This window comes from Mandrillus leucophaeus, unplaced genomic scaffold (assembly GCF_000951045.1).
Source record: "Mandrillus leucophaeus isolate KB7577 unplaced genomic scaffold, Mleu.le_1.0 Scaffold57, whole genome shotgun sequence".
NCBI lineage: Eukaryota > Metazoa > Chordata > Mammalia > Primates > Cercopithecidae > Mandrillus > Mandrillus leucophaeus.
The window spans coordinates 3,304,623-3,329,901 of record NW_012106141.1 but is presented as its reverse complement, the minus strand read 5'-3'; the positions used below and the strand labels follow the sequence as shown (position 1 = coordinate 3,329,901).

General features: G+C 39.1%; 1 protein-coding gene across 1 annotated transcript in view; it reads right to left on the bottom strand.

Moving 5' to 3' along the window:
* Window positions 1-25,279, bottom strand: part of FHIT (fragile histidine triad) — a 1,350,907-nt gene that overhangs the window by 266,532 nt on the left and 1,059,096 nt on the right. Inside the window, exons 4-5 of the mRNA XM_011998356.1 lie at window positions 11,667-11,812; window positions 9,039-9,068 (exon numbers count right to left, since the gene is read on the bottom strand). Of these exons, the coding sequence (XP_011853746.1) occupies window positions 9,039-9,068; window positions 11,667-11,812 (176 nt within the window). The remainder of the gene's footprint in view (window positions 1-9,038; window positions 9,069-11,666; window positions 11,813-25,279) is intronic.

Below are 25,279 nucleotides of genomic sequence, written 5' to 3'. Positions count from 1 at the left end.
ACTCAAATGTCCTTAGGAAGGTCATTATTCTAATTCTTCCATGTCTGTGGCTCTGCAGGTTGCCTTGTCTATTATTCATTAAGCTGGTTTCCATCTGACCCTGGCTCAGCCATGAAATCCTTACGTTTTCCAACTGCTTTTTGTGTCTTGAGAATTACTTTATTAATGACTTTGGCATAAAGGGTAAAGAGGAGCGCCTGAAGGGGACTGAATAATTTGAGATGAGTATCGAGAAAGAATCAAGTCCAGGTCATCTGGACCAAGAATCAAAATATATTTATAAAAGTAAATGAAATTGCAGTTGATATATCTGGGTAGCCATCAGAATCAACTGTGGACCTTTCAAAAAGCTACTTCATGGGCCCCATCCTTGAGATTTGAAAATAGGAGGCATGAGAACTAGTATACATGCTGAAGATAATAAAGCAAAGAGAATAAATTATAATAGTCATTTCTTAATGGAAAGGTCTTCAAATGGGGCCCTTGATTTTTCTTTTAAAATGCACTTTAAAATATAAATAATAGAATTAACAACCATGTACACATTACCCAATTTAAAAATAAAACATTGTAAAGCCGAAACCCCTGGGTACAATTCACATCCCACATTGCACTGCTTCCCCTCACTATCTCCACCCAGAGGCAGTAAGAATGCTATCTGTGTCCTTCCTTCTAAGCCATATATAGATCTACATGTTTATAAATTTATTGGGCAGTCTATAAGCAACCTGTTATTGTATTTTATTATTTCCTTCTGTCAATAACTCCTAATCAAAAGTTTGTAACATTTAGGATCTGTTTCAGCTAAAAGGCCCAATTTCAATCAAGGCACACATTATTATATGGGCTTTCATTCTCCATTCTGTATTTAAGGATGTGGTGTAGTCTAAAACAAATGGTTCCAGAGCACTTTAAGAGGCCAAGGCAGGAGGATCACTTGAGACCAGCCTGGCCAATGTGGTGAAACCCCATCTCTACTAAAAATACAAAAAATAGCTGGATGGGGTGACTCGAGCCTGTAGTCCTAGTTACTCAGGAGGGTGAGGTGGGAGGATTATTTGAACCGGGGAGGCAGAGGTTGTAATAAGCCGAGATCGCGCCACTGCACTTTAGCCTTGGTGACAAAGCAAGACTCTGTCTCAAAAAAATAAAAATAAAACAAATGGCTCATCTACTGAGGTTGAATTGGCCACTAATATTTAATCAAAAGTACTGAATCTTTGTCACATGATTAATTGGGCTGCGTTTATTTATTTATTTACAGAATTGACAGTTTGGCCAGCCAATTATTTAGATATCACAGGTTTAAAACTTTGAAATTAGAATGAGCAGATTACATGGAGTTAGAGATTTTTACATTTGATTTCTTAGGCTTCCTAGGCTTGAAACACACATAGCAAAATGGTGAGGCGGAGTAGTGGCTCCTTCAATGATTAGTTACTGAGCACTAGTATCCTATAGCAAAATGACAACAGTGAGTGACTGGCCTTACTACATAAGTAAAGGGAAGAAGCTAACTGAATAATAACGCCTTACCTTTAGGTGGTATTTTAGGGTCTACAAAACACTTGCCTTTCACAGGAGGTCTGACTTCAGAGTGATTAAGTAGAAATCACAGGCTCTGAGCCTCAGGTGCAAAAGACAGTTTACTGAATCCTATAAAACATTGAACGTCCCTACTATATGTGCCACGTGTTAGCATTACAAATATCAAAATAAATTAAACAGCCAAATATCCACTTTGCTGTATGTCAGGGCCTCTAATTACTAAGGAGATTTGTTTGGTAGTACTAATGAAAAATTAAACACTAAAAGCATATAATTCTGCTATAAATTGACATACAGCAATAAAGCAGCATTTAGGTTAGTTAAGCTTCACCTGTGTAATACAGTTAAACAGGGATTGCCCTCTGGATATTTTTAGATGGAAACCAACATTATTCCAAGCAGAGCAAAATAATACAGATAAATATGTGTCGAGGGTGACAAAATATTTACAAAACCTGTGCTTGAGCGTCTTCCACTGTGATTACAGTATACAGAGTATTTTTAGGAACAGCCTGGTCATATGATATAATGAAGAGTTGGAATTTTGGATAGACTCGGGTTTGAATCCCAATTCCACTATCTGTCAACTGTGCTTTTCCAGTATGTGATTTTACTTCTTTAAACCTCAGTTTCCCTAAGTGTACAATATTAATGCCTACCTTTGCAGGTTGTTGTGAGGACTGACATAAGAATTATAAAACTAATGGTGAACATGTATTGAGACTTTACTATGTGCCAGGCACTATTTTACAGGGATTTACATGCAGTAATCCATTTGGTCCTCACAACACTCCCAGGAGACAGGATACTCTTAAGACCTCCATTTTCTAAATTTATGAATAAATGTGGGGGCTCAGAAAGGTTATCAGAAAGGCGACAGCTCTGGGTTTGAAACCAGGTAGTCTGGCCCCAGAGTCCTCACTCTTCATCAGTATGCTGTAACTTCCCTGCATTTTCTTCTCACCGTCATCCCTACTTCAGGATCTCTCCCATCCCATTCGCCTTAGCTGCCCTTGAGTTCGAATGAACAGGGAAAAAGTAAGTAAGAATGTGAAAATACCAGGGGATTTGGTTAATTTTTCTTTCAGTGCTTTGATCCAAATGGCATCATGCAAATTAAAGTTAGCAAACTAGAAACGGAAACACTCAATGATTTGATATCTACTTAGGAAAGGGCTTGAGGGTTTAGTAGGAGAGAGGAAGTTTCCCAAAGGAGACAGGCAGGCCCCCAGCCCCTTCTGCTTGGAGAGCTGGGGACTGGGGTTTTGCCTCAAATCACCAGGAGGGAGCAAGGGAGGGGAAGTCAGAGACATTTACATGCCAGAGGGAAAGGGCTTGGAACCTCAACACTTCTCAAAGGCATCCACTCCCACATGTACACCCAAACCCATCCCCTGAGCACTGCAGTTGTTTTTGGTTTACCAACTCAGTCAGATTGGATTCATTCTGAGAGCAGAGATGCAAATTGTAAGGCAATTCTATAAGATAAAAGCTACAGCATCCTGAAGATACCAATTCTTCATGCAGTAAATATATGCATTAGGTGTTAACATAGTCAAGGCATCGTTCACCATGGCTGTAATGAAAGGATAAAAGTCCTTTAGCAAATTACATCTCTCTTGAAGTGTCTTTCCAAATGAAAATAATAAGTAACAGTAAAAGAAAATCATTTTCGTCCTCAAGATATGGGTTTCTCTCTTTCTGTACACACCAAATCTTTCCTAGAAATTGGTTTGGGTTGAGAGCAGCAGCCCCTACGACTGCTTATCACTCCTTCAGGAAAGCAGCTTCAGAAAACTGAAGTGTCCATCAGAATCACTTGTGGTGTCTGTTAGGACAGAGTCCTAGGCCCCGCGTCATAACTAGTGAGTCAGCAAAGTGTGGGGCAGGCAAGTTTCTGTCCTATGACTACCCTCTTTAGGTAATTGTGAAGTATTCTATCAATTTATAACCCCAACTTACTCATGATCATCTACGCATACACCAGAGGCTAAAAATGTTCGGACAGAGAGGATCAGTATTATTTTTCCCAATTAAGAAGGCAGATTTCTGAATTTTCAAGGGGTCATTTTTATAATAAGTTCAAATAAGATATTCAAATAGCACAAGTCATATAATCAGAGTAAAGTTTTCTCAAGAATTTAACCAAAAGGAAGTCATTCATAGCAAGAGAATTCAGTGTATAATAATTAAACGAATTTGGCAGGACCACAAACCACCTCAAGGCTAGTTACATCCTCTGAAAGCCTAGCCGCAACCTATTTTATAGCTGAGAAACTGAGATTGAGATCAAGGGTAAGAAACATGTACAAGGTCCCAGGGCCATGATGTGCCAGGGCTGGGATTTGAACTGGGATAAACTGATCAGATTCTATATCCATGTCCAAATTCTAGCCAATCTCTGCTACATGTACCACCTACTGAACATGAATATGTCAGTTTTTCTCCACCATCACTCAATATAATAGATAGGGTTTCTGCATTCAAAAAAACAAGGAAATAGATGTTCACAGAGGCTAAAAGGCTGATCCAAAGCTGCACAGTTAGGAAGTTAATAGGGGCTAATATTCCTAATGGAACCTCTGACTGATGCCAAAGTATGTTAACTACTAGACTTAATTAAGAGATAAAATGTCCTCATTTTCATGAAACTGAAACATTACCAAATTTTCGGATGGAAAATTTGTTCTAGAACCACAGAAACTTCTCAGTGGAGAGCAGAGCTTCCTTTTTATCTCCTTTAATTTTTGAATTATACTTCTATAAATAAGTATCTTATTCTTCTAGAGCAATCTAAAAAGTAATTTCTAATATCTCAAAAGTTATTAACAGCTACTTCCCACTGCATTAATACTATAAAATTAAATTTCTAAGTAGAAGATTCAAGTACCATAAACATAGAAGAGTGTAAGCAAGCGTAATCTATAAATAGTTCTTATGACATTCCAGATTACCTGCCTGGAATAAATCTCTCTTTAATATACCTAAAACGGCGTCTCACGCAAAGGTGTACATACCAATTTTTCTAAAAGATAGCTCACATTAAACTTATTAAGCAGCTTCGCTTCTAAAGGAATGAATATGGCCTTAATGGTTTGGTTAGATGGAATTACATTTTGGAACATGATTTGAGAACTTGATTCATGGAAATTTTGCCTTTGTTAGTAACACCTGGAATATAGGAGACTTTTGATAGAGATTCCAGGAATACCCCTGACTGCATGCTGGAATACACATACATATCACCTTCTACTTCATGTTAACTAAAGTTAGAAACTTATGAGATTTGTTCCAACAAGCAACAAGCAAAGTTCCATTATCATCATCATTCTCTTCCCCACACAAAATAGCCATAGAAAATACAGGGCATGCCGGGCGCGGTGGCTCAAGCCTGTAATCCCAGCACTTTGGGAGGCCGAGACGGACGGATCACGAGGTCAGGAGATCGAGACCATCCTGGCTAACACGGTGAAACCCTGTCTCTACTAAAAAATACAAAAAATTAGCCGGGCGAGGTGGCGGGCGCCTGTAGTCCCAGCTACTCGGGAGGCTGAGGCAGGAGAATGGCGTAAACCCGGGAGGCGGAGCTTGCAGTGAGCTGAGATCCGGCCACTGCACACCAGCCTGGGCGACAGAGCGAGACTCCGTCTCAAAAAAAAAAAAAAAAAAAAAAAAAAAATACAGGGCAGAAACAGCCATATCATTTCCTTACCCATTGCCTGGTTCATGGCTCAGACCCCTGTAACACAATACAGATTAACAAGAGAAAAGCCGAATAAATGTATTTAATATAAGTTTTATGTGCCATGGGAGCCTTCAGAAATAAAGACCTAAAGACAACTGTGTATTTTTATGGACAGTCATGCAGAGGTATGATTGGACGATAAAAGAGTATGACTTGACGGTAATAAATTGGGGAAAACTTAGCAAGGCCTATTTGTTCAGATTCTTCTTGGCATGTAAGTAGAGGGCAGAACTCCTCTGGAATGAGGACCTTATGACCTACTTGCAGGGGTGATAGGTCAGATAATTCTTTTATGGCACACTTGAGGGTAGACAAATGGAAGAAGGTCAGAGAGCGATCTTCCTGCTTCTGTAGTTTTCTCAGTTTCCTTCACCTTAAAATACTCAGTATGCAGAGCTAGCATATTTTGGGGGTAGCATGTCCTGAGACCTATCATAAACAATGACAAAATCCAGGTCCTCACAAGCTTACCTTCTCAAAGAATTAGAGAAAAGACAGAGGTACAGGTGCATAGCCAAACAAATAAAAGACAACGAAGAACACCTTGAGAGAAATCAAATCATGCACCAGGACAGAGAGCAGGGGTTTAAGAGAGCTACTTCAGATGAACGGTCAGGGGGGCTGTTTGGATCTGTATGGTTGAAGATGAAAGAAAAAGATTATTTCTCAAGCCTGCAGGACATCAAACTGCTGCAATAATCACCTTGTGGATGGTAGGGTTCTACTACTTTTAAACCCAAAAAGGAGAGTTAATAATCAATTGTGAAATAAGAGGTCACTTTTTCACTTTGATATTTCCCTTTCCTGACTACAAGTGCCTTACTGAGTAAGCGAGGCCACGCTTGTTCTTTGCAAAGCAGAATTTAAAGCCCCTGAAACAAAAAACCCTACAGTGGTATCATGTTCAAGAGGCTAACTCAGTGGTGCGCCTTCATTAACAATAACAACAGGTGCTCCAGGGGCAAAGACCATTACCGGGCTTATTGCTATTACCACTCAGCATGAGACAAAAATGGTTTAGAACCCAGGGATCAGGCAGAATATCAAGAATGAGATACGGGGGCAAAGATGAAGAGAACAGTCACTGTGCTTTCCATGGCAGGTTGTCAAATGCTGCCTTAAAATGTGCAACTGTGTGAATTTCAAAATATGAAATGCTCAGAGTCTTGAATTGTAGTTTTCACAACTGGACAGCTGAATATTAAAGATGCTGCTTTGTCCCCTAGAGGGGCTGGCTACTGCAAGACTGGCTTCCGGGGGTCATAATTATGTGACCACTGCCACTCAATATTTTATCATCATACAATACTGAGGCTGGCAAATATGTATCATGGGATGTGCTTGTTAATAGTGAAGATTCCCAAGCCCCAATCACAATATTCTAAATAAGTAGGTTTAGAATAAGACCTGAGAATCAACTTTTTGTTGTTGACTGATATCAAAGTTAATTTTCATGCAGGTGATACAAAGATCACATTTTGAAAAGCAGATTCAACAACTTTAGATATGGATACTCTGTCTAAAGGACAGCTTTGGAACCTTCATTGTTCGCTGGGATTTTGCACGCGCGCGCGTGTGTGTGTGTGTGTGTGTGTGTGGTGGTTTTCTTTTAACCACTGTATTCTACAAATGAGTCAAGATATCCCCATTAATTCATATCAGGGGACTTCTGTGATCAGGTTGGAAACAATTGAAAGATGTGCAAAACAACATGATCTGCTGATTTAGAAAACAGAATTATTTTTTAAAAATCAACTTAAGCTAAGTAATCAGAGTGGTGATAACAATAACCACATTCAACAATTCATATATAAGTACTATCTGTTAAGAATTAGTCCATCGTCATCACCATCAAAGCTAACAAAAACATTACACAGTTTGGCCAGATAATTGGGGCATTAAAAAGTAATTACTATTGGAGCTACATAATCTATAGGCATAGTTATCAGCTCAGCTAGGCTCACTGCTTATTTGTTTTGTGTGTGTGTGTGTGTGTGTGTGTGTATTAATTTTAGTCAAGAGATAATTCAAATATCATAAAATTCACCATTTTAAGACATACAATTCAGTGGCTTTATTATATTCACAATGTTGCACAACCATCACCACTAAGTCCACAACATTTTCATTACCCTAAAAGAAACCTGTACCCATTAGCAATCATTCCCCATTCCTTCCTTGTCCCAGTCCCTGGCAACCACTAATCTACTTTCTGTCTCTATTCAGAGCCTGTTGTAGAGCAAATATTTTCTACCCCGCTTTAGAATAGCTAAATGAAATTTTGAGATCATATAACCTATCTATTCATATATGTTTCAACTACGCTCACTATGTACCTATTATCATTCTGTACATTCCACTTAATACAGTTTGTGCATTCTCCCGTGTCACTAGCTATGCCTCGACAGTATGACTTTCAATGGCTGAAGGAATTCTATCAAACAGATATTGCATAGTGCATCTAACCAATCCGGTATAGTTGGAATTTACATTTGAATACTGAGTTTAAAAAAATCTGGGAACCAAGTTTAAACATTTGTGTTTTGCATTTGAAGAATTGATTTCAAAAACAAGCCACAGGTATTAAATCCTTTCTTTGCATGTGTATATTTAGAGCCTCACATGGAGGTGAGACAGTGGGATAGAGGAAAGCTGAAAGTCTCTGGCTATCACCACACCCTGTGTGTAGAGCAGTTAGGAGGCTAGCCCTTTTTTATGATAAGGAATTTGGTGGCTCCTATGGTGGCAGCCCCTACATAAACTTTCACTTCTTAGAGGTATTTCCCAGAGATTCTATTTTAAAAGTCCCAGAATAGCTGTGTTAAAGTCCAAAGTAAAGTAAGATCAAAAGGGAACTTTACGTTTATTTGGCATTGTTTGTGCGGGCATCACCTTATCCACTCACAGCTAGTCTTCGAACCATTAAACTTTATTTCAACAAAGTGTAACATTAACATCCCAGCCTGACTTGCGTCTGACTTCTAGCACCAAAAATAGAGCCTTTTCTGCGACTTAGGTGCAGGATCTACCCGTATAGGAATTAGTGTTTGTATGAAAAGAGCTGAAACCCAGCTTCTGAATCAGCCAGGATTTTATTATTTTATTTTTACTACAGAAGCAGAGACTATCCTAATAAATCCTCCTTTCTTCTCCTAGCACACTTAAAAACCCATCTTTGAGCTCCACTGACTCCATTAGGTTTGAACTTTGGTATTAAGTACATAGGGAGGAAAAGAGTAGGTGTGGGGGTGACGAGAAGGAGAACAGAGAGAAGCACAGAGACAGGAAGGAAGGGAGGCAGCTTGATGCTACTGCTGCGGTTATCCCTGCACTCAAGAACAATGAAGCAAAAGCAGACTATGTCAAGAAGCAGAGGTGTGTCAAAGACACCCCAGGCTTAACATGGGGCTGCAAAAACCCACAGGAAGCTCACATGCTATTTCCTAGACACTCCCGCACATGAACTACTTTGACTTCTGTTTCCGGACTCCTTGATTTAGTTTCTGTTTTAGCATTTGCACAATAATAATTTTACTACTAAAAGTAAATGTCTTGTAAACTAATGGGAAACATATTGTTTGGCAGAGTTTATAATGTCAGGATTTATGGCTCTAACACTGAGGGTCTCTCTGACCTCGAAGATAACATAATGAAACAGCAATGTGCTGCAAATGACTCGTTGTGATTTTTTATTAGTTCTCATAATCGCCTCTTATTAATTTGTATGCACATAATAAGCACTCACCTTCACAGTCTGTCCAGCTTCGGGGCCATCCTAGAAGTAGGAAAAAACCAACAGAGGTGAGAATAGATAGATGGTATCTCCTTCTTATTCAGAAATATCACCCATTAATAATTTAGATGCAATTTCACTGTGTGTTAATTTATAGTATTCTCATGGGGACCATTGGCTTCAAATGTGTGGGACTAGACAGTTCTCCATTTCCGCCTGAGAGTGAGAAGTTATGTATAAAAATGATATAAATTATCCAGCAAGCCAACTCCTTGCTACTTTTCATGCTCTTTGCTCTTGGCTATGGTTTTAACTGCATTAAAAGAAGGCTGAAAATGTTTGGGGAGGTGAAGTATCACACCTTTTGGTTATCTTTAGATGTGGTTTAATTAAAGTCTGATTACTTTAAGCTTCTACTCAGGAAATCTGCTATAAACATAAGCCATTAAGCAAGAATATGGGGTATTTCATATGAGAAGAGACCTCTCTGGCTATTCTGACCTTGGGGGAGACCAATGGTAGTGTTCATTGTAGCTGGACCCTTTTCCCAACCTGGTTCCCTTTGTCTGTTTCTGAAGCTTAGTTGAAAATGAGCAAACTCACCAAGTAACCGGCCATAATAAAAAGCAAAAGCAGATACTCAGTTGGTTGAGATGCCAAAACAAGCAATGGCTCCACAATCAGAAATTCCAAAACAGAATTTGGCTTCTGCAACTTTAGCCAGGTCTGTCTACCTCTACGAGCCTGACTGATGGGGTGAGAACTCCTGCCCTGCTATGGCAAGGATTAAGCGCAACTGTGTATATCAGGGATTTTCAAACTTTGAGTCATAACCTATTAGTGGGTCATGAAGTCAACGTAATAGGTTGCAATCAGCATTACAACCAAAATAAATCAGGTGTTTTTGTTGCTGCTGTTGTTGTTGTTTTATACAGGGTCTTACTCAGCTGTCCAGGCCAGAGTGTGGTGGCATGATGGCGGCTCACTGCAGCCTTGACCTTCTGGACTCAAGTGATTCTCCTGCCTCAGCCTCCCGAGTAACTGGGACTACAGGCATGCACCATCATGCCTGGCTAATTTTTGTATTTTTTTAGGGACAGGGTTTTGCCATGTTGCCCAGGCTAATCTCAAACTCCTGAGCTCAAGAGAGCTGCTGGTCTTAGCCTCCCAAAGTGCTGGGATTACAGGCGTGAACCACCGCATCCAGCCAGAAATCAGATCTTAATAGAATAAAAATTATTAGACTGCACAGAATGAGTAAACATTGTTTTGTGAAACTCTGGTTTCCTTTATCAATATAGGCATATGCATATATTTCATATATGCGTGCCAGGGGGACATGCATGATTTTGAAATAAATATATATCTTGCTGTAAGTTACAGTACAAAAAAAGTTTGACCACATTGCATATACGAAAGTACTCTAGGTGGTAACACAAGTCAGCTCTTAAATGTATGGAATTATCTTTCTAGTGAAACATGTTTCATAACCAGCAATGGTCATTTCCTATAAATGTGATTTTTATTCTTGTATCTCACTAAACATTAAGAGAGGTTTTCATTCACTGCCTTCGTTTGGCCTCTCCAGGAACACCGTTTGCAACATAAGCTTGATAAACCCACTCTGAGCTGAACTCCCTGCCTAGAGGTGACCCAGATGGTTTGACATACAACACACACACACAAAGCATTTGGGGGAAGTTTAGCTACTTTTAACACAGATATGGCAGCAAAAAAAGAAAGAAAAAAATCTGTTTGAGAAGATGAGCACTTTTAGTTAGAGCCTTTATAACCTGAAAACACTGGCTTTCTTTATCTGGTCTCTTTGAAGCTCTATGGTAGATTGCTGAGGAGGGGAGGAAGAATGACAAACATTCAGTTTAACAGGCTGGGTACAGAATCCCCACATTTTGAAAGTGTGTCTTTCCAAAGGGCAATTACAGAGTCATCCAATTTCAGAGCCATGAAGGACTTTATGCATTGACAAACCAGCCCTTTCTATAGAGGATCTGAAGGAGCTCATGGTATGTTACTACGGATTTACTCAATTCCCTATTGATGACTCACCATGGACATCCTTCTCCCAACCTGAGAAGTGTTGGTTCAACCTCTGCCTAAAAATCTCCAGTGACTGGGGATCTGATTTCTTTACTGGTTAGTAGGCCACACCCAACCAGTCAATCTAGCTTCTAACTAATCTGTGATCAACCTCTGCAGCTCTAATTAAAGATAGATAAAAGGTAAGGCCCAACCTAAGCTGCATATCACTGCCACCCTGGAATTAGAGCAGGGCTTTGTCCGTGCAGTGCTCAAAAATTAGTTACCATGGAATGAAAATGATTTCTCCAGTCCCAGTTCCAGTAAGCAATCTGGAATGTCTGAATGTCCATTAAATCACTTATCCATTACTCCCACCTGCTTGGTAAAGAAGCCTCAGACATCACCTTCGATGCTATTCCATGGTCCATCTTGGGGCCGATGGACACTAGGGCTGCCCTGCATTAATAACATCTTTTTTTGGCTGCTACATAAAATACAAACAATCACATCTGCCTTCCTGGTGAGATGTCAGGAGGAGTAAGCCCAATTTCAGGATTTAAAAAGGAAGAAAAATCATTTTTGAGTAATCTGTACACTCACCTGCATGGAAAAGGTGAGAGAGGTCCCATGGAAATGTTTTTCCACCACTGTCCCGACTCTCTGGGTCACCTGAAACACATCAGCCACTTCATCAGGTCGCAGGTCGCGGAAGCGCTCCACTGGCCTCAGCGGGCACACGAGGACATCTGTAGCAAGGTCTGTTAAGGTCCATGCTGCTGGCTTTGGGTAGTGTTCTAACAAAGCAGTTTATACCCACAGAATTGAATCCTCTTGGACCAGGGCCTGAACTCTCAAAGACTAAGGAATGAAGAAACAGATATTTACCATCCACTGAACTCCAAAGAGTACAAAGGTAGCCTCCATACATGGATAATTACACTTTGAAGGAGAAGCTGTGGTACACAGAAGAATTTCTCGCAAAAGAAAGGGACATACGTGTACAGAGAGACTCAAGTGTATGGTGAGATAATTATGCCAGGAGGCAAGATCTATTCTAGACCATTATCTCTTGACCCCTATTCTAAAGCTGTGTCTGCTTCAGCTGCCAAAGGCACTAGGTTGAAGAAGCAACTGGAATATCCACTTGGTTTCTCTAAGTAGAACATGGTGATAAATTTTTAATTTACATTATCTGTTTAGAGAAATAAGAGAACTATGCAATGAACATACAAAAGTAGATGTTTATTTTATTTTTAAAAGAGTGTAGACATTCTGAAAATGTATAGTGAACTTTATCCATAACTAAGAAATGTGCCATGTGGTTAAGCAATTTATGACAAGAGTTCCTTAGACTGATTTTTTTTTAGAATCCAAAAGAAGACATTTGAAGTTAAATCATGAAAGAAAGAGGTTGTCTCGTTATTCAAATAAAACATTCTTAATGCATTCTGCAAGTTAGACAAGGCAACATATTTACATTACTGGTCTCAGCAACATATAAGATCTGGAGAAAAAAAGGATAGAAATTTGATTAATTACTGATAGGAAATCAATATTCACTGTTACCCCATCAGTAACATTTCAGTTACTATACACATATGTATGCACATGTGTGTATATACACACACTATATATATATATAAAAAATTTGTTTAGTTTTTAGATACTAACAAGAGAAACAAACTCTTGTACATTTTTCTGTTTCTTTTTTCTTGTTGTTTTAAGACACCATGCTCCTGCCTGGAGCTAAGCAGCTAAGGGGCATAATAAAACCATAATTCTACAATTGCTAGTCTCACTAGAATATCAACCCCATTCCACTATTGGTAGAACTCAGAGCCCAAGGGGAAACACACTGAGCTCAGCTGGTCAGGCCTGATTTCCATAAGAGAGAGGGGAAAAGAAAGAAGAAACTGATTAATTTTGCTCATAATCAGGAAATTCATGTCAATGGTAAACTATGAAAAGAAGCATTTTTAAAATCGGAGTTCATTTCTCAAGAGAGGAGTAGGGAGGCCTTCACCCACAGGGCATCTGATACTTAAAAAGATAATTATCCATCTTTGGCAGGCTTGCTTTATTATCATGGGTCAATGAACCATTTAGAAATGAAGAATTTCCTTTCATTTCCTTTGAGCAGATTGCCAGCCTCTACTCCCACAGAGTTGCTTTCTCTGTGTTAAAAGGGACCCTTCCCCATATGCCTCCTCCCTGCTTTAAATTACACCCTCCCTTAGGCCTGGCTTCACCAAACCACAGCAAGGGTGACAACCATGCAAGCTTACAACGAAGTCCGTAAGTGCTGTCTTAGGCTATGTTCACACACAGCAACTCAGTGGGGAAGGAAGACATTTCACTTAAACAATGACTTACTGTGAAAACTGATGTAATGAATCAGACAACCTATGCATCTAATGTAAATTTAGTAATATCAATGACATCCAAAAGTTTTTTTTTTCAATGCCATAAAAAATCTTATTATTTGTCAGTTTTGCTTGTTTGCATGTTGCTCCTAGAAAAACAACTCAGGGAAAGCAAATTAATTTGAAGAACAGCAGACAGCTTTTGTAATTCTAATGCCACTTTTTATATGCCAATTGTTTTAAAATAATATCACAGATGCAATATAATTTAATCCGGAGCCTCTTAGGCTTTGTTAATGGGTAAATTCCATATTATACATAGGCTATAAGGACACATTTACTTCTGGGTCTTGTTTGCTTGGGATTATCACCTCTGTCAAGATTTCTTAGCCAACATGTAGGATAACCTTCAAAGACTTAAACTTAATATATTGAATTGAATAAATGTTTTATCTAGTACATATCATGTGTGAAAACTTGTGGAGCTGGTTACCACTTCTCCCTATAATCTAGAGAGATTTTTTTAGTAGTAATATTTTTTAAAGGAAGCGAAGGTCAATAGTCATAACTTAGGTTGTATAGTTGACAAGGAGATTTCTCACAGTAGATGAAAACCAAAGGCGACCTCTTAGAGCAGATGAGATTTAAACTGGACTTTAAAAATCGGGGAGTGATTTAACCAGTGGATTGGGCTGGCAACCTACTCACTCATCCATCCCAACACTGCAGTCTCCTCTCAGTCCATGATCTATGCTGGGACTTAGGATGCTAAGGTGACCAGGACAGAGTAGCTGACCTTGAAGAGTTCACATTGTAATGTCCCAAACTGCCATGCAGTGTAAACAGATCATTACAACATAGAGAGATGAATACTATTGGTAGAAATCAGTACAGAATACTGTGGGAGCACAGAGGAGGTCAGATCTAACTCTGCCTCAGGGTGTTAGATAAACTTTTCCATCTCATCCTACATTTTGCCTTTTAAAGTAGAACCATTTCTTCACACCTAGACCAAAATCTGTCCTTAAAAATGGTCTAGCAACTTAAGGTTAGCTTCAAAGACAGTTGTTAAGCATTCCTCCTTTGGCCCAAACCACCATTTCACTTTTGTACATACTCTTACTCAGTCAATCTTTCCAACAAACCCATAAGTTATTAATACTATCATAATTCCCATGTTGAAGATGAATTATAAGCAATAATTTCTTTTGGAAAATTAGAAACTTGCCACGCTAGCACACTCAAAATGAGATTAAAACTAGAATTCAACCCAAGTCTGTCTGATTCTATAGTTCATGTTATTAATGATAGTGCTGTGATGTCATGCTTTTCAGAGCTTTCATGACTCCATTTCTGCCTAGCCTCTTATTAAAACTGTGCCCTGCATTCCCCAGAGTCACTCTGTTCATAGAAGGGAACCACTGTTTCCATTAAATAGAAGGCTACGATGCAAACATGCGAAAGGCTTAAGAAACACCTAACCTTGGAAAAAGAAAGCATGTGAGACGTACAATCCCACACTGAAAGGAGGCCTGAGCACTGGGCAGTGAATACACCTTCATCCTAACAGAGAATTGTAAGAAGATCAAAAATGAGAGTACCAACTTGCCTGGGCTGGAGGAAGTAAAGAGGGATACAAAGCTGGCATTTTGGCCCTTCTTCATCCTGACTTTCAGTTGCTTCAAGATGACTTGGGCTCCATCATGGGCCAGACTCCTGAGAAAGTTTAGGTACTGCAGCCTCTATCACTGGGTCAGGTTGTCAGACACACTGAATCCATTGCTTGTTGGACAGTCTAATTACTGAGAATTATTGATCTTTTCACAACACATGATTCATATCACAAGAGACTACCAGAAACTTGGCAATCCTTTCTTTTTGTTTTCCCTCTTCCTCTCTTCCTCTTCATGCTTACCACCAGCCCAGAACTGACTATCTCTATCTTTTTGAACATAAATGCTTTAGGTGTTTTTGCTGCATTAAAGTGGTGTGACCACATGCCAAGCCCTATGCTGAACTCTTGCTGACACACTGCCAACTCAGAATACACACAATGAAAGAAAGAAATATTTGCATTAGTCAGGTGCCTAGAGCTGGTGTGGTTAACTCTTTGCAAATATGACCACAAGAATCCCTCCCGTCCTACAGGCTGTTTTGCTATATGGCTTTACCCCTCTTTCCATCAAGAGTTGCAGTCTATTTCCCCTCCCCTTGAGTGCTTGTCTTACTTTGTGTTTGTGTTGCTATAAAAGAATACCTGAAGCTAGGTAGTGTATAAAGAAAAGGGGTTTATCTGGCTCACAGTTCTGAAGGCTGCCCAAGAAGCATGATGCTGGCTTCTGAATTTGGTGGAAGCCTCAAGATGCTTCCATTAATGGCTGAAGTGGAAGGGGAAACGGTTTGCAGAGATCAGATCGTGAGAAAGGAGGCAAGAGAGATGGGAGGGAGGTGTCAGACCCTTTTCAACAACCAGCTCTTCTGGGAACTAATAGAGCAGTAGAGAGTTCACTGGTTACCACAAAGATGTTATCAAGTGATTCATGAAAGATCTGCCCCCAAACACTTCCCATTAGACCCTATCTTCAACATCAGGGATCAAATTTCAACATGAGGTTTGGAGGGTCAAATATCCAATCTACAGCAGTGTTGCTGTGTGACTTTCCAACGTTAGGCCTTAAGTGACCTTGAAACCTCTGATTATTGCTCTCTTGGAAGCCTGAGACCAACATGCTATAAAAAATCCCAGCTAGCCTACTAAGTGGCAACATGAAGAACTAAGGCACCTCAGCTGTCAGAGAGGTGCCTTACTGTCAGAGATCATTTCAGACCTTCTAGACTCAGGAGAGCCACTGACTGACTTCCAGTTTCTGTATCACTTATCTACTGCTGCATAATAAACTACCCCACATCATAGAGGCTTAAAACAACATTGATTGGCCAGGCGCAGTGACTCACGACTGTAATCCTAGCACTTTGGGAGGCCAAAGTGGGCAGATCACCTGAGGTCAGGAGTTCAAGACCAGCCTGGCCAACATGGTGAAACGCCATCTCTACTAAAAATACAAAAAAATTAGCTGGGCATGGTGGCAGGCATCTGTAATTCCAGCTACTCAGGAGGCAGAGACAGGAGAATCCCTTGAACCTGGGAGATGGAGGCTGCAGTGAGCTGAGGTCATGCCATTGTACTCTAGCCTGGGTGACAAAAGCAAAACTCTGTCTCAAATCAACAGCAACAACAAACCAACATTGATAGGTTTTACTACCATAAGTCTATGGATGGTTTTTGCTGAGGGTCTCACCTGGACTCACTCATGCAACTGCTTTCAGATGGAAGGTAGGCTGGAGCCTGGGCTCAGCTGGGTCCACTAGGCCCTTCACTCTACATGCTCTTCCATCCCAATAGATGCAAAATCTCTGAAGTTGCTTAAGGCTTACATTGTCCCAAATTCTACTGGTCAAAGAAAATCACAAGCCAACCCAGATTCAAGGTAGAGATATTCTGTCTTCTAACAAGAGCAGTGGAAAGATGACAGTCAAAAGGGGTATGGACACTGGGAAGTTCCAAGGATGTTTAAAAATTAACAGGGGCCCAAGGTATCTTGGCTGTCCTAGTGAGTAAATACAGGATGGCATTTTAGAGTTGAGATGTTCTTTTTTTTTTTTTTTTTTTGAGATGGAGTTTTGCTCTTGTTGCCCAGGCTGGAGTGTAATGGCACAATCTCGGCTCAGCGCAACCTCTGCTTCCTGGGTTCAAGCGATTCTCCTGCCTCAGCCTCCCGAGTAGCTGGGATTACAGGCGTGCGCCACTATGCCCGGCGAATTTTGTATTTTTAGTAGAGATGGGGTTTCTCCATGTTGGTCAGGCTGATCGTAAACTCCTGACCTTAGGTGATCCACCCGCCTTGGCCTCCCAAAGTGCTGGGATTACAGGCACAAGCCACCGTGCCCCGTCAAGATGGATCTTAAACATCATCTACTCCAATACCTTCATTGTCAGATTTTAAAAATAGGGCTAGAAAGATTACTTGACTTGTTCAAAGTCACACAGTTAGGAGCACAATTGGGATTGAAACTCAGTCGGTGAGCTTCCCCAACTAAATCTCTTTCTTTAACACTGAGATGGCAATACATTGCACATCTGCCACTATTTTCCAATGGTAAATTATGACAGACATCGATAATCCACCACAGAATTCTCTCTAACCAGAGTGTCCCAAAATCCTTGCCAATACAACCTCCGAGCAGTCACCACCAGTGAGAATGGACACGCGACATGAGATGCATGTGCCATTTCTGTGGTCTCCCATACTGCCTCATGAACCGCAAAACCAACTGCAAAGGACTGGTGGAATCAGAATAAAGGGAGATGCTGCAATAGTGAGAACCTTTCCAACTACATAACATTTCCATTATGTTGCCACATTTTTATTCAAAATAAATTTGATAAGTTCAAAATTTGCTCATCAAGGATAATAATTGATTAAAAATAATTTTAGGAGGATTTCCATGACAAATATGAAATATTTAAATATAGAGCACTGACAGAGAAATGGAAATGTACTGATTCAGATGATTAATTAAAGATGACAGCAGAATATTATGATCAGAGTTGCTCAGACTTGCCCCCATTTAGTTTTCTATATCTGATCTATTCTAGGGATTCAGAATATAGAAGTCACCAAAATAAAGCAAATCATCAAAATATCACTGATTTTGATGAGGCTGATTAGCCCGTGTATATATTAATATGAAGTAAGGCAGTATCAAATAATACAACACAGGATTAATCATTCTTCTGAACTAATAAAAAAGAAGAGTCTGTATTCATCTCTACTGCAGATCTGTGTGTAGTTTAGTGATAAGCAAGGAACATTCCAGTTTGCAATGCAGACCTCTGCAGACCCTGTATAATTCATTATTTACTCTAACAAACACTCCTAGGCCTTGTCAATGTTCAAAATAATTCTTAATGTCATTTCACAAAACAACAGCAGGATGGACTGTCAGCTACTTTTCAAGAAAATATTCAATTTATTTGATTTAAATAGCAAGTTACAGAGCTTTGAGTCAAAGTAGGTGGCGTTTCAAAAAGTAATCTACTATTCACAATGTAAGCACTTTGGCGAATTTTCGTATCAGAAAGGTAGAAATATCACCCTTGAACATTAATAAATATAATTCTGAAGAAGCATCTTGCTAGTTTGGACCACACCTTTTTTCAATGGGTATTAACATATTCATTTCAGTAACTCAATAAAGGGTTCATGGGATATTCATCAACCATAACCATAAATGACACAGATGTAATTTTAAGCAAATGCAATTTCCAGAATATGATAAATTCCAGAGCAGTGTCTTAAGATAACGATAGTACTCTGCTCAGAGCTGGTTCTCAAGGCAAGCATCTTACAAATATCCACTATCTCATGTTTTGCCCTGGGATACGCTTTGGGTCAGAGATATGATGAGACCTTGGTCATCTGGAGGAAGAGAACCCAGGTATCCCTGTCTAGGCAGCATGCCCTGAGCTGCCCTCAGAACTCCTGTACTGATCTGGATGCTCAAAAGAAAGAATCATTTTCATAGAGAGAAGTAAACAAGTGCCTTTCAAAGAAAGTAAATTGAAAGGGGAGCCCACAGCCTGACAGTATTCTGGTACAGATTCTTTGGTTGAATTTCACATATTTTTCTATGAACTTTTCAATGCAAAGCAATGCTATACTGATTGAGATAAGAGCATCATATCTGGAAAAAGTATGCTCATATAAACTAAGTATGTGGGAAATAAGTAAATGATATCATTAAAGGAAGGAAACAACATATAACATTTGTTTGCTGCCTAGTATGGTCTAGTGCTAATCAATAACCCTTTGAGTTAGATAATATCACCTCCCAATGTCCAGATTCAGAAGTTGAGGCCAAACAAGTTTAACTGCATGACCAAGGTCATGTAGCTATTAAGTGAAAATCCCAGCCAGGGGCATGTGTTACAACACTGTTATAATGTCCATGCTGTTTCAGTGCCTCTCAAGGTTATAAAAGCCTCCATGTATAATACCTACTGCAGTGTTTACCAGAGTGGGATAGCAGAGCACTGCTTCCACGGGATGCTGTTAGACATTATACAGAAAAAAACCTGTGTGGTCAAAGAAGACTGAGAAACACTGGATGAAATGAAGTTAAATAGCTCTCTTTACTGCAGTATTCATCAGCAGATTTACTCTACTAAGATGCATTCTGGCTTCTCACAAATAAGAAATAGTATGCAGCACTGCTCAAATCTGCTTAACTACAGAATGATAATTATTATTTATTATTATTAATATTGTAGAACACTATATAGGACATATGTTTCAGAGGATGTTCTTTGGAAACCTTAAGCATCATTTCCCAAAACAGAGAGAGGCCTGAATAATTTTTCTGTTTTTCAAACAAAAACGTGAGTACACGTCCTATTAATCACATGGGCAAAGAAAGAGAGCATTCTATGAAATGAAATATGCTGAGAAGTTCAGCATTAAAATACATCAAATGGGATATGGCAGTCATTAGTGCTGTTTGCCAAACAGTTCAGGTTACTGCCATGTCTGGGCATATGGTAGGCCTTCTGGACCCTTGCAGTTGGGTGAAGCTCAAGGAATACAGGTCAAAGAGTTGTGAGCAAAAATGATATATGTCATTTCTGGGCTAAAGCCCTTAACTGCTAGTATGTGACCGACAGCTTTATTTCCTTCACCAAGACAGGCAGCAGTGCCTTGCAATGGTAGCTGCTCTGGCAGTGAGACCCTGAATTATAGGTCAGTAGGGGCCTCTGAGCATTGTGGTCATAGTGAGTAGGGCAAGTTTGTTCTTAAATAATTTACGTCTTTTGCTAACCCCAGCCAACTTGTAGTAGCTATTTAGAGCAGCATGTTGAAGAGGATTCTAAAGCTCTGATAAGGAAAGGAGGAAAGAACTGAGGAATGTATTAGTTTTGGCTGCCATGAAGGAGGAAAAAAATATTAGCGTGTATACCAAGTACCTGTCATTCTTCAATTAGACAGCAATAAAAATGTTTTTCCAAGAACTCCCTCTCTCCCTTTCTTAATGACATAGAAGTCATTTCTGGGACTTGCAATGCCTCTCAGTAATCATTATGAAAATCTACTATTACTGTTATTGTCCTAGAGATATACAGAAGTGTCTAGAATTTAGATAATTCTGGCTAGGAGAGTACTGAAAAGGAAAATTAACTGTCACTCAAAAGAGTCTATCCATAATGTGTAAACATGAGAATGGGAACACATCAATATGAAAATGAACATGTTGTAAAAATGCTCTTAGGAGTTAGGAGTTGAAGGAGCATGGCAATAGAAGAAATAAAGTGCACTCAGCAGCAAAAGAAATATTTAAAGATAACTCCAATGAGCCATTATTTTAAACTTCAGATGCACTTTGTAATGAGAATCATTTCAAAAACTCTGTAAAAGTCTTTTTAGTGAAGTAGAGATTAGAAAGTAATACTAAAAATCTGCAACTCATTGCGGATCTAGAAAACCACATGCAACATAAAAAATTTAGTAGCACCCTCACCATATACACAGTTTCATTTCACCAGTACGTGAATGAGGGGAGTGCCCTGAGCAGATACCTCCATAGGGTGGCTAGAGTGAAACCTGGGGCCCAAACTCCCACATAGATAGGATTCTTTCAGTGCAAGCTCTATCAGGTTTTGAAAGCATGGATTCCAAATTTAGGTTTGCTTATGCCACTCAAGAGACACTAAAAATTCCAATTTCCATCAGATCTTCCATATAGCTGGCCAAGCCAATGGAGCAACCAGGCAGCACAGTTCAGATGCCATCTGAAGGCAAACAGTAGCCAAACTATAAATATGAAAGGAAAGAAATAGGAAATGAGAGAAAGGGAGAGAGGAGATTAAAGGTAGGGGTGGTATTTAGCAGACAAAGCATCCTTAGAAGAGAGGAAATACTCCTTTATAGATAGGCTCAACTAGCATTCCTGGTGCTACACACAGAGCTTAACATAGAATTGGCCTTTAATAAATATATGGTGAAAGAAGAAATGTCATGTAGGCTTATTCATTGTTTAATCTGGGAAATAATTCTTTCTAATAAATAATTTCTTCAAAATGCTCCCCAAACTGTGGGTTCTTAAGAGACCAGTGAACCAGTACAGACTCAACTTACTTAAATGTAAACCATTAAGAAAAACATATTTAATAGTAAAAAAAAAAAAAAAAAAAGAAGTCAATTATGAACTCCTAATACAAAAAAAAACCCAGCTAAAGGCATAGAAAAATAAATATGAACTGGCCTTTCCTTCACACATCAAAAGTACTGCATGTCTTTTAAATGGAACACTTGAGAACTATTAACTCAGTGAAGCTTGGAAAAATTTGAAGATAACATTGTTCTATGTTTTTTAATAACAATGAGGAACCCTCTTCTATGACAGCTACTAATGTTAATAGAAACATCCTTTATTTCAAAAAAATGGAAGAGAGTCACACTTAACACTAATTTGGCATTCTCACAGAATATGAATCAACATCTTTCTCTCTCAAAATCAGTCCTCCATGAGCTAGCAACCTAAAATAAATGATGTGAAGATTTCTTATAGTGAGAGGCATTCACCAAGTGTTCAGTGAATGAACTTCTGAATGAATTAGTGAAAGATCACAAAGTCGAATATTACAGAAAAGGATAAAGCCAAAACACTTCCAAGAACTCTGTATTTTTTCATATATTCATTCAGTAAATATTTGTGAATTAAGAGCCGACTACCTGGCAAGTATTACAGAAGACACTGAGGATACAGCACAACCAGGTACAGTCATCCTCTCCCTTTCAAACATGTGAAATCTAGAGGGTAAACAGACAAAGGTAAGTGACATAGTAACTACTGTGAAAATGTAAGGGGTGAGATGAGAAAGAAAAGGTGCAAGAATGCAAGGGCAAGACCGTAACAAGCCAAACCAGCTAAGCTGGCCATGAACTAAGCCCAGTTCACTTGTTCTAACTGGATCTTCAGGAAAGAGTGCAGGCCCTTGATAGCCTTGGTCAGCATTCTGGATTTATTCACCATGCATGGGAAAGCCACCAAAGCATTTCGGGCAGTGGAGAGTGGAGATGTATGACAGATTCTGGGTTCTCTTTGCAAAGCTGAAGGCCACTGGGAATATCTTTACTGCAGTCTAGGTAAAACATTCAAGACAGACCTGGCCTATGGTGGTGGCAGTGGGGATGCAGAGAATTTGAGATGTATGTTTGAGGTAGGAACAACAAGACTGACTAATGGGGGCAAAAAGGAAGAGGAGGATCAAAGAGGATTCCAAGGTTCTGGCTTGGGTAGTAGGTGAAGAGTGATGTAATTTGAGATATGGTGGGTGGGACAATGTCATGTAGCTCACAATTTGGAGACTTTTCTTTCTTGAATTTATAGAATTCTCCAGAAATACCTAGAGCAGTTTCCTAACCTGGGTCTACAGATTGGCTCCAGGGCTTCTATGAATCTCCTGAAATTGTTCGCAAAATGGTACATGTGTGCACGCACACACATTGTTTTCCTCTGGTATAAAATTCTTAAACAGTCTCCTGACCTCAACTAAGATAAGAATCCTAGATTTAAATCAGAAGAGTTCTTTGAAGATTAGTTCCCAAGAGAATGATTAGAAACAGGCTCAGACTTTTGCTCACTTTGGCTTAGAATCTAATATACCCAGTACTGAAGAGTAAGAAAAGAAGTTTACTCTGTCTGAGCAATGTGCTATCATTCACAAGCATGGAGCCTCCATAAAACACAAACAAAAAAAATTTTTTTAATATCTTAACACCGAAGTCATTTTAAACTGATTCAGCAGTGAACATTTTAAGACATGTCTCTTCCAACAAAAGACAGCTGGACACATAAAGATGATTGTGTGATCCATTCAAAATTAAAGAATAGGCTACATCATTTGCAACAATAAAAACGCAGAAAATTCTATCAGAAAAAAAAGGAGAGAGAGAGAGAGAGAGAAAGAGAGAGAAAAGTTTCAGCAGCAAGTGATTTCCAAATGTTTCCAAAACAGGAAGCAAAAGACGGTTTAATGTCACTGTGGCAGCTTCCAGAATAGAATAAGTTAATCAGGCAGCCTCTAAAAACAAAGCAGCAATTCATCAACAACAACAACAACAACAACTCAGCAATGAACTATACTGCCAGAGTGTCAAGAAAGCAGACTTTTTCAAGATAGTGATTTGTATGCAAATATAGCTCAGCATTTATCACTAAACCTCCAAGGCCTGTAAAGGGGGGGAAAAATGTTCTTTCCATCTGCTTACACTTTTCTCCTAATAAAATCAACTGCCAATGACAGGAGAGGCTGGGGCATTTTAAAAACAGTAAAAGAAATACAATCGCAAATCCAGGATTTCAAACAAAAAACTCCCCCTTCTTTCTACTCTTTCTTCTTCAAATCTCCTAGCCTACTGTCCTCTTCCTAAATTTGGGTTAATATTTGTACCTACTTCATTGGGATGTTAAAAGTGTTTTTTCAAAATAATAGCATATTTCACACCAACAAATAAAAGCTGAACGAATGTTGGTTTAGGAAAAAAAAAATAGTCAATGGAAATGAATTCCCTCAAAGCTTCCCTTAATTCAGCAATGGTAATATGGTTATGTGATTTAAACAGTGTCTCACTAGCACGAGTGTTATCATTTAGAACCCAGATCTTCATTCATCTCATGTTTAAAATGTCTCTACTTTTCTACATTCCACTCACCCACCTATCTCCATTTCCTCATTTGATCTCTGTCTGCTTTTTATTTCCCCCTCATAATCTAAGCATCACTGGTAGCAGAGTCTAGGAATTAATCATCTTATAATTAGTCTTCCTCTCCAGTTCTAACTGTATGAATTTTTCAAAATATGATTGCTAACAATAAAAAAAATCTCAAAATGTAAAAACAAACACTGGAAAAATATTTTAAATATTTAAACGCATTTAGAATTTGCAATTTTTCACTCTAATGTCATTTTTCAAGCTATGTTTAGGTAGCACAGAACACTATATGGTTTACCTAATGTTTAAATTAGTAGATCTGGCCGGGTGTGGTGGCTCATGCCTGTAATCCCAGCACTTTGGGAGGCCAAGGTGGGTGGGTCACTTGAGGTCAGGAGTTTGAAAGCAGTCTAGCCAACAGGGTGAAATCCTGTCTCTTTTAAAAATATAAAAATCAGCCAGGCACAGTGGCACACACCTGTAATTCCAGCTACTCGCAAAGCTGAGGCAGGAGAATTTCTTGAACCCAGGAAGCAGAGATTGCAGTGAGCTAAGATAACGCCACTGTACTCCAGCCTGGGTGACAGAGTGAGTAAGACTGTGTCACCAAAAAAAAAAAAACAAAAAAACAAAAAAAACTAGTAAACCCAATAATCCACAAGGATCTATAAAAATATGAACTTCGAAGATTTCTATATATTTGAATTTCATTTTTTATATAACTGAAAAAAATATTTAAGCATGCCTAAGGAAAAAGAAAACTATGGAAACAAAACAGATGTTCTGGCAATTCTGGAACAGTTTCACATTTGTATATTGTTATTCCTTCTGAAGAATCTTAAAATTCACTCTCATTTTCTTTGTATGCTTAGATATTAAAAACCTGTCTTTGACGACCAACAGTCTTCTGTCATGGGGAGTCAGACATCGACCCCATAATCTCTCATTACCAACATCACCACTGTCCCTGTCTTTACCATCATCACTTAAAAGAAAATAGAAACTGCTTAAATAACCACAGCTAAAATAGGTGTCAGAAGTTTCTTACGATTAAAAATGCTCCTCCACGAGACTGCAATCT